This window comes from Lichenostomus cassidix, unplaced genomic scaffold, assembly GCF_008360975.1.
Source record: "Lichenostomus cassidix isolate B80296 unplaced genomic scaffold, HeHo_3.0 HiC_scaffold_847, whole genome shotgun sequence".
Lineage (NCBI taxonomy): Eukaryota > Metazoa > Chordata > Aves > Passeriformes > Meliphagidae > Lichenostomus > Lichenostomus cassidix.
The window spans coordinates 1-12,213 of record NW_028147275.1 but is presented as its reverse complement, the minus strand read 5'-3'; the positions used below and the strand labels follow the sequence as shown (position 1 = coordinate 12,213).

General features: G+C 55.2%; 1 protein-coding gene and 1 pseudogene across 1 annotated transcript; both read left to right on the top strand.

The window, feature by feature from the left end:
- Positions 1-7,540: 7,540 nt before the first annotated feature.
- On the top strand, positions 7,541-9,438 carry LOC146423665 (uncharacterized). Its single transcript, XM_085044594.1, has 3 exons — positions 7,541-8,664; positions 8,823-9,241; positions 9,337-9,438. Exons 1-3 carry the CDS (start codon positions 7,674-7,676, stop codon positions 9,436-9,438), a joined length of 1,512 nt encoding a protein of 503 aa, XP_084900720.1. The 5' UTR covers positions 7,541-7,673.
- LOC146423664 (serine/threonine-protein kinase pim-1-like) lies at positions 9,137-11,147 on the top strand (annotated as a pseudogene).
- Positions 11,148-12,213: the final 1,066 nt, after the last annotated feature.

Sequence of the window (12,213 nt, the reverse complement as noted above, 5' to 3'; positions counted from 1 at the left end):
GAGCTTCACTCCCCAGGTTTTGCCTACCATCCACCCTAAATCCTCGGGTTTTGTCACATTGATGTATATATATTTACAGTTTCCATTTGGTGAGACCCCCTGCGAATCATAAGTAGGTGGAGTGCATCCATATGGACTCCACCCTACCTTGATAAATGGATCTGTTCCTCCTCCGGGTGCCCAGGCATAAGCAATCGTTTCACAACTCCAATAGGCACAGTAATATGAGTTTGGAGAGTTACAGTAACTACGTCCTGGTGCAGTGCTGGGGCACATATAGTAGCCTCGGGGTCTCACCCAGCCCTTTGCTCGGAGCTCTGAATCATAACAGGTTGGATAATTAATCAGGTCACATGAGGTTACATTAAAGCTTGGCGCTCCAGGGACAGTTTGAGTTTGAATTGTTTTCTGATTTTCCCAATTTACCAGTGTCCATTTAAAGGGTTGATGTGTGGTTACAACACTGGCTACCCCATTGGAGCATAACATATGTAATGCAAGCAGTGTTAATGGGAGATAGTAGTTTCCCCGCTTATTATGGAGGCCGTTTATTTTATTCCCATTCTCTGGGCATTTCTTTTTCCATAATCCTTTGGTCCCAGGCCCGATTTTCTGGGTCTCGTACCTGTCTTCCTGCTTTTTCTGCTGCCTCGGCTTCTGGGTTTGCAGGTCCCCCTCTTTTCTTATTCCTCTGCCTCGCCCGTCGACTTGGTTGCTGCAAGCCACGGGGTAAGCCATCTTTTCGGCAGCAAGAATAGTACTTGAGGCAAGATTCCTGACACGGTTTTCCCACGCACCTAGCAGCTCTGGCTAGGAGAGCCGGCCACTTTTGTGCCTTGACGGCAGGCGCTCGGCAGCAGATAGCAGGTACCTTTTGGCGACAGAGACCCTCTACAATTTGGATTACAAAGGGCTGTTGCTCATTTGGATGATAACAATAGTATGATGGGTTAATTCCGTAAGCATAAATTTCCCACCACCTTTCACTATCAAAGGTGATATCACCCCGAGCTGTTAAGAATTTTAGGAGCCCCTCAGTTTGGCTACGTTGTAACACCCAACACTGTCTACAAATTCCTGATGGAGATCGACCTTCATAACAATGGGTCCACCATTTCTCCTGACATACTATACAGCGATAGCAAATAAATGGATAACAAAGGCGGCAAGAATCCTCAGCACATATTATGCGTACATCACAATTGTATACGTGTCCCAACCTATCTCTAGGTAAGCTTGTGGGGTGGTTTTTAAGCTTCAGGGAAATTGCAGGGGGTAAGGTTACTTCCGTCCCAGGGAATTTGCAGGTTATATAAGCGTTTTCCCACCCTGAACACCACTTCTTTATGGGTTGGCACCCCGGACGGACGCAGCCTGGCAAGGAGGTGCAATGCTGCCACTCGTCCATTTACTGCTTAGAGATCTTAAGGCGCAAATCTCTAGGTGCTCCAGTCACTTTCTACTCTTTTGGTAGATCAACCGGTCTTTTTACACAACTTGCGTGAGTCCATCCACGTTCTGCTGTTCGAATCGCAGTATGGGTGGTTAGCAGAACTTGGAAGGGTCCGTCCCACCGTGGCTGCAGGGGAATTTCTTTCCAGGTTCTTATGAGTACCCAATCGCCAGGCTCGATCTGATGTAAAGAAATATTTAGTGGGGGTCGTTGTGTTAGTACCCCTTTTTCCCATAGATCCTTTTTATATTTTGCCAATTGACAAATATAGTTTTTCGTAACGTTTCAAAGGGGGAGATGCCAATATCTACCCTGGGTTGGGTTCTAATATGTAAAAGGGCTAAGGGTAAACATTTGATCCATGGGAGTCCAGTTTCTATAGTTAACTTAGCTAAATGCTTCTTTATTTCAGCATTTATTCTTTCTACTTTGCCAGAGCTCTGTGGGTGCCAGAGAGTATGTTGTTCCCATCGGAGTCCCAGGGCCTCTGATGAATATCCACTGCTTCTGGAACGCCATACCGGGGTACTACGTGTTCGAGCAATATCTTTACTACTGCTTGGGCAGTGGTTCGAGTGGTAGGAGAGGCTTCCATGTAGTGTGTGCTTCCATGTAGTGTTTGCTTCTATGTAGTGTTTGCTTCTATGTAGTGTTTGCTTCTATGTAGTGTGTGAGATGATCTACCAAGACTAGGACGTATCTATACCTTCCTAGCCCTTTTTGGTGTCCCTAAGTATGGACGACCGCTAGACGTGAAGGTTTTCTCAATGCTTTCAATACTTCTTGGATTAATTGGGGATGTATTAAATCTTTCTCTTGTGAGTTCCTCAGCCCCCTTTCTTCCCAAACCTTCCCAAGGGTATGTACCTTCCCATAACTGTACTTTGAATCGGTATAAATGGTCTCTTCTTTATCAGTCAGTAGAGTTAGGGCCCTCAAGAGGGCGTATAGTTCACACGCTTGGGCCGACCAGGAGGGGTCCAGGGGTCCCGATTCGATGATGTGTAAATCACTACCTCCTACTATAGCGTACCCTGATCTCCTTTTCCCATCTACCATTCGGGAGGATCCGTCTATAAACAGCCTCTCCCCTAATTCTAGTGCTTCTTCACTTAGGTCTGGTCTTATCTTTGTTTGTTCTTCTATAGTCTGTAAGCAATCGTGCCCCAAGCCTTCTATTTGTGGATGCCCATATGGAAACTGCGCAGGATTTTGTAGATTCGGGGCTTCTAGTAGAATGCCCTCGTATTTCAATAAACGAGAATCGGATATCCATTTCTTTGCTTTTTGTTGTAAAACTGTTCTAATATTATGGGGGGTAAATACATGGAGATTTCCATTAAAGGTGATCTTTCGGGCTTCTTCTACTAATAGGGCGCACACCACTATAGCTTGTAAGCGCTCTACAGTCTCAGGATTGTACCACACTCCAGGATTGATCACCTGCTCATCCTCAACCCGTAAGGGGCAAAGCTTAATTTGAATTTCCCTATTTTTAACTTCTAAATTGATTCCCAATTCTATTATCATGTCCGAGGGCTCCTGATGTTTACGAGTCCCCAAAAAGAAGAGCCCCTGACTCCCCTATTTGGTCTTAAATATCTTCTCATCCCTCCGTCTCTGTCTACATTCTCTTTTAATATGTCCCTTCTTGCCACAGTAGTAGCAGACCAAGTCCCTCTTCGACTTGCTATTGCTTGTCTCCATACGTTCCCCAGGAGAGTTCCGCCGAGGGAACCTCCTATCTTGCTTATCCAGCTCCCGACTTTCGCGGACTCATGTCCTCTCATATGTCTCATCCTCTCTTCTCACATACACCTCCTTTTGGGCTTCTCGTAATAACTCATCCAACTCTCTATCTTGCCAATTCTCTATCTTTTCAATTTCCTTCCGGATATCATCCCATGACTTTGCTACAAACTGCATCGTCAATAGGACCTGTCCTAGGGGTGTCTCAGAATCTAGACCTGAATATAATTGCAGGTTCTTTTCGGAGCTTCTCCAACCATTCAGTGGGGGACTCATCTTTCTTCTGCCCTTCGTTGAGAGCTTTATTGATATCATGTTCTTTTCCTCTGCAGTAAAGAGGATGTTCAAAATTGCCTGTATTTCATCCCAGGTATAGATGTTGGGCCCCAGGAATTGGTCGATCCTCTCGGCTACTCCAAGAGGGTCATCTAATAGATTCCCCATCTTTTTTTTAAAACCTCTCACACTTTCAGAGTTCAGAGGAACCAACATAAACCCCATCTGAGGGTTTGGTTCCCCCATCGGCGTTTCTCTTAGGGGAAACAAATTGTGATGTTCTTGGTCCCGCGCTCTCTGGCGGGTAATTGGACCTTGATATTGGGCACCTCCCTGATTGTTACCTTCGGCTTGTTCGGGAGGTGCATTTGCTGGTGGTGGAGTATAGGGAGGGGGTCCTATTAATACTTCCTCCTCCTGTCCACCGGTCTGATTTTGTTTGCCGGGGGTGGTGGCTGTTAGTTTAAATACTCGGACTGCAGTCTGACCGGGTCTAGTAATCCAGACTGCGGCATAATCACTCTCCTCTTGGCTAAAGCATGATTTTGAGTTAGCCCATATGTTTAATGTTTGTTGTCTCCAGTCTTCAGCAGACCATACTGCCGGGGCAATTCTTTGACTTCCCCATTTGTCTACACAATAATATATCATCTTTGCTTTGTCTTTGTCACCCGTATCGGGATAATATTCCCAGTTTTCTAACATAAATCCTAACGGTGAGTCCCTACCCTGGGACATTTCATGGGTTGTGGGGGGCTTGCTCTTCCCCTGTCCCATCCTCCGGAGTGCCTTCAGCCGTGGGGTATTCACTCGCTTCCCCTGGTTCGTGGCCCACGCCCTCGCGGGCAATGGGAACCGCACTACTGAGGGTCCGCACTCACTTGGGGAATCCGGCTGCCGGTTCCCCTCTCACACACACACGTCCCACTCGCCGCACTCCGGGAAACCACCCCCGACCGAGACGGCTACATCTGCACAAAACGGCAGCTACTTACGCGTCCTGCGTCTTCGTCCAGACTTTTGTGCACAAAATTTACGGGAGTGACCGGTCTTCCTATCCTATCCTTTTGAATTTAGGTTCGTCGGATCGAGGGGAGCACCGGACGGGATCCGAGGCCGCCTATAGGGCGGGGCGCCTCCTCAGGACCCTTGTCCCCGTGCTGGAATCTCGATCCGAGTCACGGCACCAAATTGTTATCGATAGAGAGACCACGCCAATCGGTCTGAGTTTAATTACAAAATTTATTAATTACAGCAAGCAAAAGGATAGGATAAAGCAGCGCTGGGGTCGACAGGGGAAGCATAGTTCCGCCTACTGTCGCCCCCCCAGTCGAGCGTCTTGTGGCCTTTTAAGTTGTCTAACTTCCCGTTTTGAGCTGTACTCTGCGCATGTCTTGGCTGTCGTTAGGCAGATGAAGCATATTTCGGCAGACGAAGCATATTTCGTTATGGAGGAAAGGTTGCCGTTTTTGCAATCGTTGCAGAAGAGGGGGTGCTGTTTTGCAATCTTGTAGCTGAGATCTTCCTGTGGAAAATAACTAGTACATAATTGTTAGCAGGGTCTTCTACTCCGGTTAAAAATCCTTTTTAGGGGATTAATGGTTCCAATGAACAATCAACTCTTTATAACATTAGTGAGCTATTAACGAGGGAGCAATTAACGGGCACTAATGACGGAGGGGAGGGCGGGGAGCCGCTGGCAGCCGAGGGGGCGTGGCCAGGGCGGTGGGCGTGGTCTGTGCCTCGGCGGGGCGGGGCGTGGTCTGAAGGGGCGGGGCTAGCGCTGAGGGGAAAAAGGGCGGGAAAAGGCTCCGCACCGCTGAGGGGAAACGTCGGGGAAGAGGAGACAGAGGGCTGTTGTCGGAAAAAAGAGAGACGCGGGAGCTTTTGAGGGCCTGAAAACCACTAACGATGGCGGGGAGCAGCCCAACACAGTCCTCCTGCTCATCCCAGTCCCTTACACAGGCCAAGCCCTGGCTAAAATCCAGGAAAACCAGTGCTGTGGATGCAAGGAATCAGAAGCAGGCTCTGTGTGGAGAGTGTCCCTCACTGCGGGAACCTGAACTCAGTTCACCTGTTTGTTACCACTTCTAAATTCTGCTGGCTTCTTAACCGGCAGGATAGCAGTGTTACAGGGAGACATCCGTGGCTCCAAAAGACCTCCCTTTAGCAGGGACTCAGGAACAGGCTGTATGTAACCCCTTCCTTCCTTCCTTCCTTCCTCCCTTCCCTTAAAATACGCTATTGCTCTTTAGACACCACTTGTCCTGGTAGCATCAAAGTGGTTGGGAGAGGTTCCGTCCCTGATTGTCCACATCTCCCTGGGACTGCCCCTATTTCTGGGTTTACTTCAACATAGGCCTTCTCAGATATTTGACACAAAGTTACCATGGCGGTAGCTTCCTTATCAACTTTCGCAACAGTAATCTCCATTTCCAGTTTAGCCATCAAATCCCTTCCCACGAAATTACAGGCATGAGTAGGAACAAACAGAAATTCATGCTTTTCAAATTTATCCCCCACATTTACCAATAACGGTTGAATAAAATCCACCTGCTCCTCTGTCCCGCTCACCCCCTGAATAATCAAAGAACTTTTGGACAGTTTCTCCCCCATCAGGCACAAAGTTCAGAGAGGATCGAGAGGCGCCGTGTGTCCCAGGGAACACACTTGCTCTCGCTCTGGACCCATCCTGCCTGTTCTCAAGGGCCCCAGTGTGGTGAGTCCCTGCTCTAATGGGAGCCCCTTACACCCCTAACAATCCATTTCATCAGCGGGTCGCTTTGCAGTCAGTCCTGCTTGCAGTGTCCTTGTGGCCTGCCGATGGCACCGATCCCTTCCCCATCGCGGTGTTGCTCGGCTCTGCTCGGTGCCGCCAACCCCATTGCCTGCGTCCTGGGGGTCCCCTTGGTTCCTGGGGTTTATAACCCAAATCCTCCACCCTGGCCCCACCAGGGAACCTGCCGCAGGGTCCCCTGCTGGATCCCTGTCTCCTGTGCCCTAGGGGCTCTTGGTGTCTTCTGCTGGCTTCCTCCTCTAGTTACCCCGGGGCAGGACTGTGGGAACAGCCTGTCCTGAAGGCTGGGGATACAATGGGTCTCCTACTTTAGCCCTGTCTGCCGCTCCCAGGGACACACAGAGAGATACCAGAGATATGCTGGAACGGCAATTTATTGCTCCGTGGTGGCTCCCAGCGTCTTTCAGTGGCATCAGCAGGAGCTGCAGGTGGCCTGGATGTGCTCCCCAGCGGGTGGTTTGTAGGTGCCCCCCCACCCTGGGCCACCCACCTTCATTGAGGGGGGCATTCCCAGCACTGTGGCACTGCCAGGACATCCTGTCACCCGTGCTGGAAGCCAGCTCGTGGATGGAGACCACCATGGGGCCCCAGGATATCTGGAAGTTGCCAAGGAGAGGGAGTGGGATCCTGGATGCGTGGCGGGATGCCAAATGCCAGTGCCCCAGCCCCTCTGGCTCTCACCTAAAGGTTTCATGATTCTCCTCTGATGCCGCCTCTACCCAAGCTCCTGAAAGCCCAAGGAGGTGCATGCTGGCTCAGTCTTCTCCAGCGGTTTCCCAATTGACAGGAAGGGCTTGGACCTGCCAGGAAACTCTAGCCCTGTTCATCTAATCTCAGTAGCAGGAAAAATGCTGCAGATGGTCCTACTTGGCACTCCTGGGAAGTGCTTCAAAGACAGAGACAGCATCAGCCATGGGCAGCATGAGATACCAGAGCGAAATTCCTGTCTCAACGATGGATTATTCTGCTGCCATTAGGTCACGCAGCTCCTGGGTGATGGGAGGGCAGTGCAGGTTCCATTTCAGGATTTGAAGAGGAGTTTGGATGCTGTCCCTCAAAGAATCTCTCTGGAGCAGGTGTCCAGCTGTGAGATGTGCAGGGGCAGGGTGTGCTGGCTGAAGAACTGGTCCATGTGCTGGTTTTCAATGGGATAGGATCCATTTGCTTGCCAGTAAGCGGCGCAGAGCTGGGTTTGGATTCAGGGAGGGAATGTGGGGAATAGCGCGAGGCGGGGCTGTGACGGCACAAAGGGGCTGAGCGCTGGCGCCAGGCAGGGCTGGCATGTCACAGGGCTCTGCTGGCCCACAGCACTGTGAGCTCACAGTGCCGTGGCTAGCTATATAAGAGGGGCCAGCAGCCGCACCTGCCAGTGCAGTCGCGACGGAACGCACTGGAGCCATGAGCGCCGTCGGTGTCCTCGCGCCTGTGCTTTTCCTGCTGCTGGCCTCTGTGGCTGTCTGGTGGGCTCTTGGCCACTGGATACCACGGAGGCAGCACGCAGGAACAACGACAAGAGGCAAGTGCCCCGGGGTCCAACCCAGAGGCTCACGGAAAAGCCGAGGAGCCCCTGTGGCTCCCAGGTGCTCCAGGCCTCTGGCGACCCCTCGCAAGCGGCCACGTGCTCCCGCGAGCCCCCTGCACAGCCCCTGCAGCTGCGGCCCCTGCCTGGCTGTGGCCCAGGAGCTGCAGGAACTCATGCTGCTGCTGTGGGCTCGCAATGGGACACGCCAGCCGCTTTACTCAGGGATGTGGCAGGCACTGTTGAAAGAGCTGGAGGAGCTGCTGAAGCGAGGCCACGTGCCCTGCTGTGGCTCGTCCAGCTCTTCCAGGGGCCTCCATCCCTCCAAGAGGCTGCTCCCAGCAAGAACCTCCATCTCTGGGAGAGCCTCAGCCCTTGCAAGGATGGCACACCATCAGACATCTGCCATCCATGCAAGAGCCTCCGGCTGTCAGAGACCCTCCATCCTTCCGGGAGCCTCTGCTATCTCTGACAGCCTCCATCCCAGCCAGAGGCTCAGTGAGACCTGTCAGCCTGCACAAGGTGCAGAGCCCGTGGGCAGGTCTCCCAGCTCCCCTGGACTCCTGGACTTGACCAACACGGGCACATCCCTGAGCACTGCCGTGGCCAGGGAAAGCCCCCAGGTCCAAGTGGGAGCCCAGCCCGAGGCACAGGAGCCTTCTCAGGAGCAGGTGGCGGAGCAGCAAGCGTGCCGGCTGAGCCAGCAGCTGCCGGCCCGCAGCAGCCAGGACGCTGTGCCGGCTGTGCCAGCTGGCAACAGCCCGTGCTTGGTGGCGGAGACGATCCCCAAGAGACCCTGGAGGTTCCTCCGTCTGCAGGAAGCTGCTCCCAGGCGGCCACCGCGTCTAGCAAAGGCCTTTCCGGTAGCAGGTGAGATCTTCTGAGCAGCTCTCTGAGGCTCCTCCGGGGCTCTTGAGGGGCAGCCCCAGGCCAGGCCAGGGCCCCCGAGAGCAGCCTAGTCCCTGGCTGCTTCCAGCGCCTCTGACGGGCTGCTTTTGGGCTTCCAAAAACGCCTCTCTGCTTTGCAGCCGCTCCTGGGACGCCCCTGTGCCAAGAAGCCTCGGGCTGTAGCCCCGGCCGTCCTCAAGAGCAGCGTCCAGCTCACGACGCCGGGGACAGCGACGGTGCCGCCCCGCCCCGCTGCTCTGCGGCTCCTGCAGCCACCCGGGCGCGCTGCCCTGGCCCAGCTGTGCCGCTCGCCAGCCCCACGGCTGCCGGGCGGTGGCCGCAGCGGGAAGCAGGTGAGAGCGAGGTGGTCCGCGGTGGCCCGGCGTGCTTCGCTGGCGGGCACTCGGGGCTGGGGTGCCCCGGGCGGAAGGCTGATGGCTCGCTCTCGGCCGCAGGGCGAAAGAAGCAGCTGCAGGAGCTGTACCGGCTGGGCCCGCAGCTGGGGCAGGGCGGCTTCGGCACCGTCTTCTCGGGGAGCCGCCTCTCGGACGGGAGCCCGGTAAGCGGGCGGGACGGGCGGGCGTGGCAGGAGGGCCGGGCCGGGGCCGGGCACCCGGGGCTGGAGCTCAGCCCGCCTCTCTCGTGGGCTTGCAGGTGGCCATCAAACGCGTGCCCCGGGACAGCGTGGCGCGGTGGCACGAGCTGGTGAGCGAGCGGGGCCAGCGGGACGGAGCGGGGCGCGGCGGGCAGGGCTAAGCGCGGGGCCCCGAGGCTGGGAGGCGGGAGATGGCGGGGGGAGCGGGCGCGGGCTCGGCGAGCCAGCCGGAGGGAGCACAGCGGGCCCGGGGATGCCGGACAGCGGTGGAGTGGCCGGGCAGGGGGGAACCCCTGAGTGTGCCCTGGGCGGGAGGAAGCCCAAAGCCCAGGGAGGCTGCCCGAGGGAGCACTGGGGCACGGCAGGCAGGGGACAGCAGAGTCCCAGGGCAGCATCAGGCCTGCTGGAGGCGTTTTCTCCTCCTCACAGCCCGACGGCACACGTGTTCCAATGGAGATCGTGCTGATGGAGAAGGTGGGCTCCGGCTGCCGCAACGTCATCCAGCTCCTTGACTGGTTTGAGCTGCCTGACAGCTTCCTGCTGGTCATGGAGCGTCCGGAGCCATCGCAGGATCTCCTGCACTTCCTGACGGAGCGGGAGTTCCTGTGCGAGGAGGTGGCGCGCTGGCTTTTCCGCCAGGTGCTGGAGGCCGTGCGGCACTGCACTGCCTGCGGCGTCCTGCACCGGGACATCAAGCCCTCCAACCTCCTCGTGGACCCGGAGAGCGGCGAGCTGAAGCTCATCGACTTCGGTTGCGGCACCTTCCTCCAGGAGCAGCCCTTCAACTACTTTGCCGGTGAGCCCACAGCCGGGGCCGTGCTCCCAGCGCCAGGCATTGCAAGGCCCCATTCCTTCTCTCCCGGGCTGCGGCATTCAGCCTGCTGCCCTTTGGCACGGGGCGCATGCTGTGCCCCAGGATGCTGTGCTGCCAGCCCTGCCGACAGAGCACGGCTGCAAAAGCCTGGCAGGCCCCAGCCGCTCGGCTTGGCAGGCCCGCCAGGGCTTGGGCTGCACCGCTGCCCTTCTTTGCCTGCTGGCAGAATGGGTTCTTGGCTTCGGCCAGGGTGCTGGAGCAGGGGCTGCGGCCTTGCGGGGAAGCTACGGCCACCGCTGCAGCCCCTGCCTCGGCCACGAGGCTGGGCCCAGGCTCTGGAAGCCAACAGCCTGCGCCCTGACAGCGCCGCCTGTCTCCCCTAGGAACACACGTGTACAGCCCGCCCGAGTGGATCCGCCACGGCCGCTACCACGGCCATTCGGCAACCATCTGGTCCCTGGGCGTGCTGCTGTACGTCATGGTCTGTGGGAACATCCCCTTCCACAACGACCGTGAAATCGTGTCGGGGCAGCTCTGCTTCAGGCAGCAGGTCTCTCCAGGTAGGTATGCGGCCTGAAGAAGGCAGGCTTTGGCACGTGGCTGCGCACAGCCCAGCGTGGCCCAGCTCACGCAGCTCCGCGGCAGGTGGACGTGCCGTCAAGGGCTGGATGTGCCGCGGGAGGTGGCCCGTGACGGGGCCGCTCAGTGTGGCACGCCGGGCTGAAGGAGGTGGCGCTGCTTCCTGCCGTGCCGCTCTCCCGCCAAGTACAGAGCGCGCTGGGAGGCTGGCGCAGCTCTGAGCACACGCAGCACTGGCCGGGCAGGAGCCTTTGGCAAGTGACCGGCACTTTCTGGCTTCTCTCCGCAGAGTGCCAGCAGCTGATCCGCTGGTGTCTGTCCAAGCACCCTGAGGACAGGCCAGCTCTGGAGGAGATCTCGTGCCACCCTTGGGTGCTGGGCAGGCGTCTTTGATGCCTTGCCAGAGCCTCTGCAGCACCCACTTCCTCAGTCCCTCCCAGGACTGAGGACCCGAAAAATAAAACAATGACAGAAGCATTCGGCAGTGTCAAGTGCAGTTCCTGCTAGCAAGTTCAGCTAAAGAAACCTCTTTGGCCAAGGGGTAATCACAGTGTTCCTTTCAGCCTTTTTCAAGCTTTTGAAGCCTTATCTCCAGGACGGTAGTTTGGTGTCTTTAAGCACGGGCTGTTTAAGCACAGGAAGGAGGGGCTTTAACAAGCTGAGAAATGCAGCAGTGAAACAACAGCTGCCCTCTCAAAGTGACGTGGCCACTTGGGTTCAGCCCGAGTGAAACGGCAACTCCCTGGATGCGCAGGGAGGAGGTCTCTGCTGGAGAGTGGGGGAAATGTCGCTCCTGCTTGCTGTGTCCTTGGTGGGCCGAGAACTCTGATCTTGGCAAGATGGTGAATGTTTAATTGCTGAGTGTTTCATCAGTCCTACCTCCTTTTGAAGGAGTTGTTTTAATTAGTTGTCAGCAGGGATCGCTTTAAGCCAGCTTTAGTGAAGTTTCTTTTTCACAGATTTCTTGTTGCATTGATCGTGAAACTGCCAATACCTTCAGTTTGCTAAACGAGCCCTGAAAAGCTTCTGTGAACAACTCCGGAGGGAATTGGGGATTGCAAATCTGGGATCTTATGGCCCTTCAAGTCCATGTTGGGTTTATCCACTGCTTTTGGTTCCAAGGGAAACTCCAAGTTAAGAATCATCTAAATATGAACCAGTTCACACGAAATTCAGCTTTCCAAGCCTTGATTCAGGATAAAAAATGCTGGGGATGCCCTTGTCAGAAAGGCATCTGTGAGGCAAAGCAGGCTTAAAATGCCTGTATGGAGGAAATGCAAGAGAAATGGCTGCTGGCATCCTGGGCTTTCCGGGCAGGTTTGGTACTGGATTGCAGGGCAGTTTTCCTGCCTCTGAGGACGGCACCTGCGTCCCCTTGGGAAGGGAAAATGTGGAGAGAGTGGTGAGTGGGAAGACAATTGTTGCCATGTGTCCTTGGGTTCCAGTTCCTGCTGATGTGTCTGTGCTAGGGGAAGTCCAAGGGGAATCAGTCTTGGAGTGCCTGTTGGTCATCTGTGGCACCTGGAGGAGACACTGGACTTGA

Excerpts from the sequence above, each read along its gene's own strand:
- LOC146423665 (XM_085044594.1), top strand. The coding sequence starts at position 7,674 with ATGAGCGCCGTCGGTGTCCTCGCGCCTGTGCTTTTCCTGCTGCTGGCC. Across the intron at positions 8,665-8,822 it reads AAAGGCCTTTCCGGTAGCAG|CCGCTCCTGGGACGCCCCTG; the intron begins GTGAGATCTTCT and ends TCTGCTTTGCAG. Across the intron at positions 9,242-9,336 it reads GCCTCTCGGACGGGAGCCCG|GTGGCCATCAAACGCGTGCC; the intron begins GTAAGCGGGCGG and ends GTGGGCTTGCAG.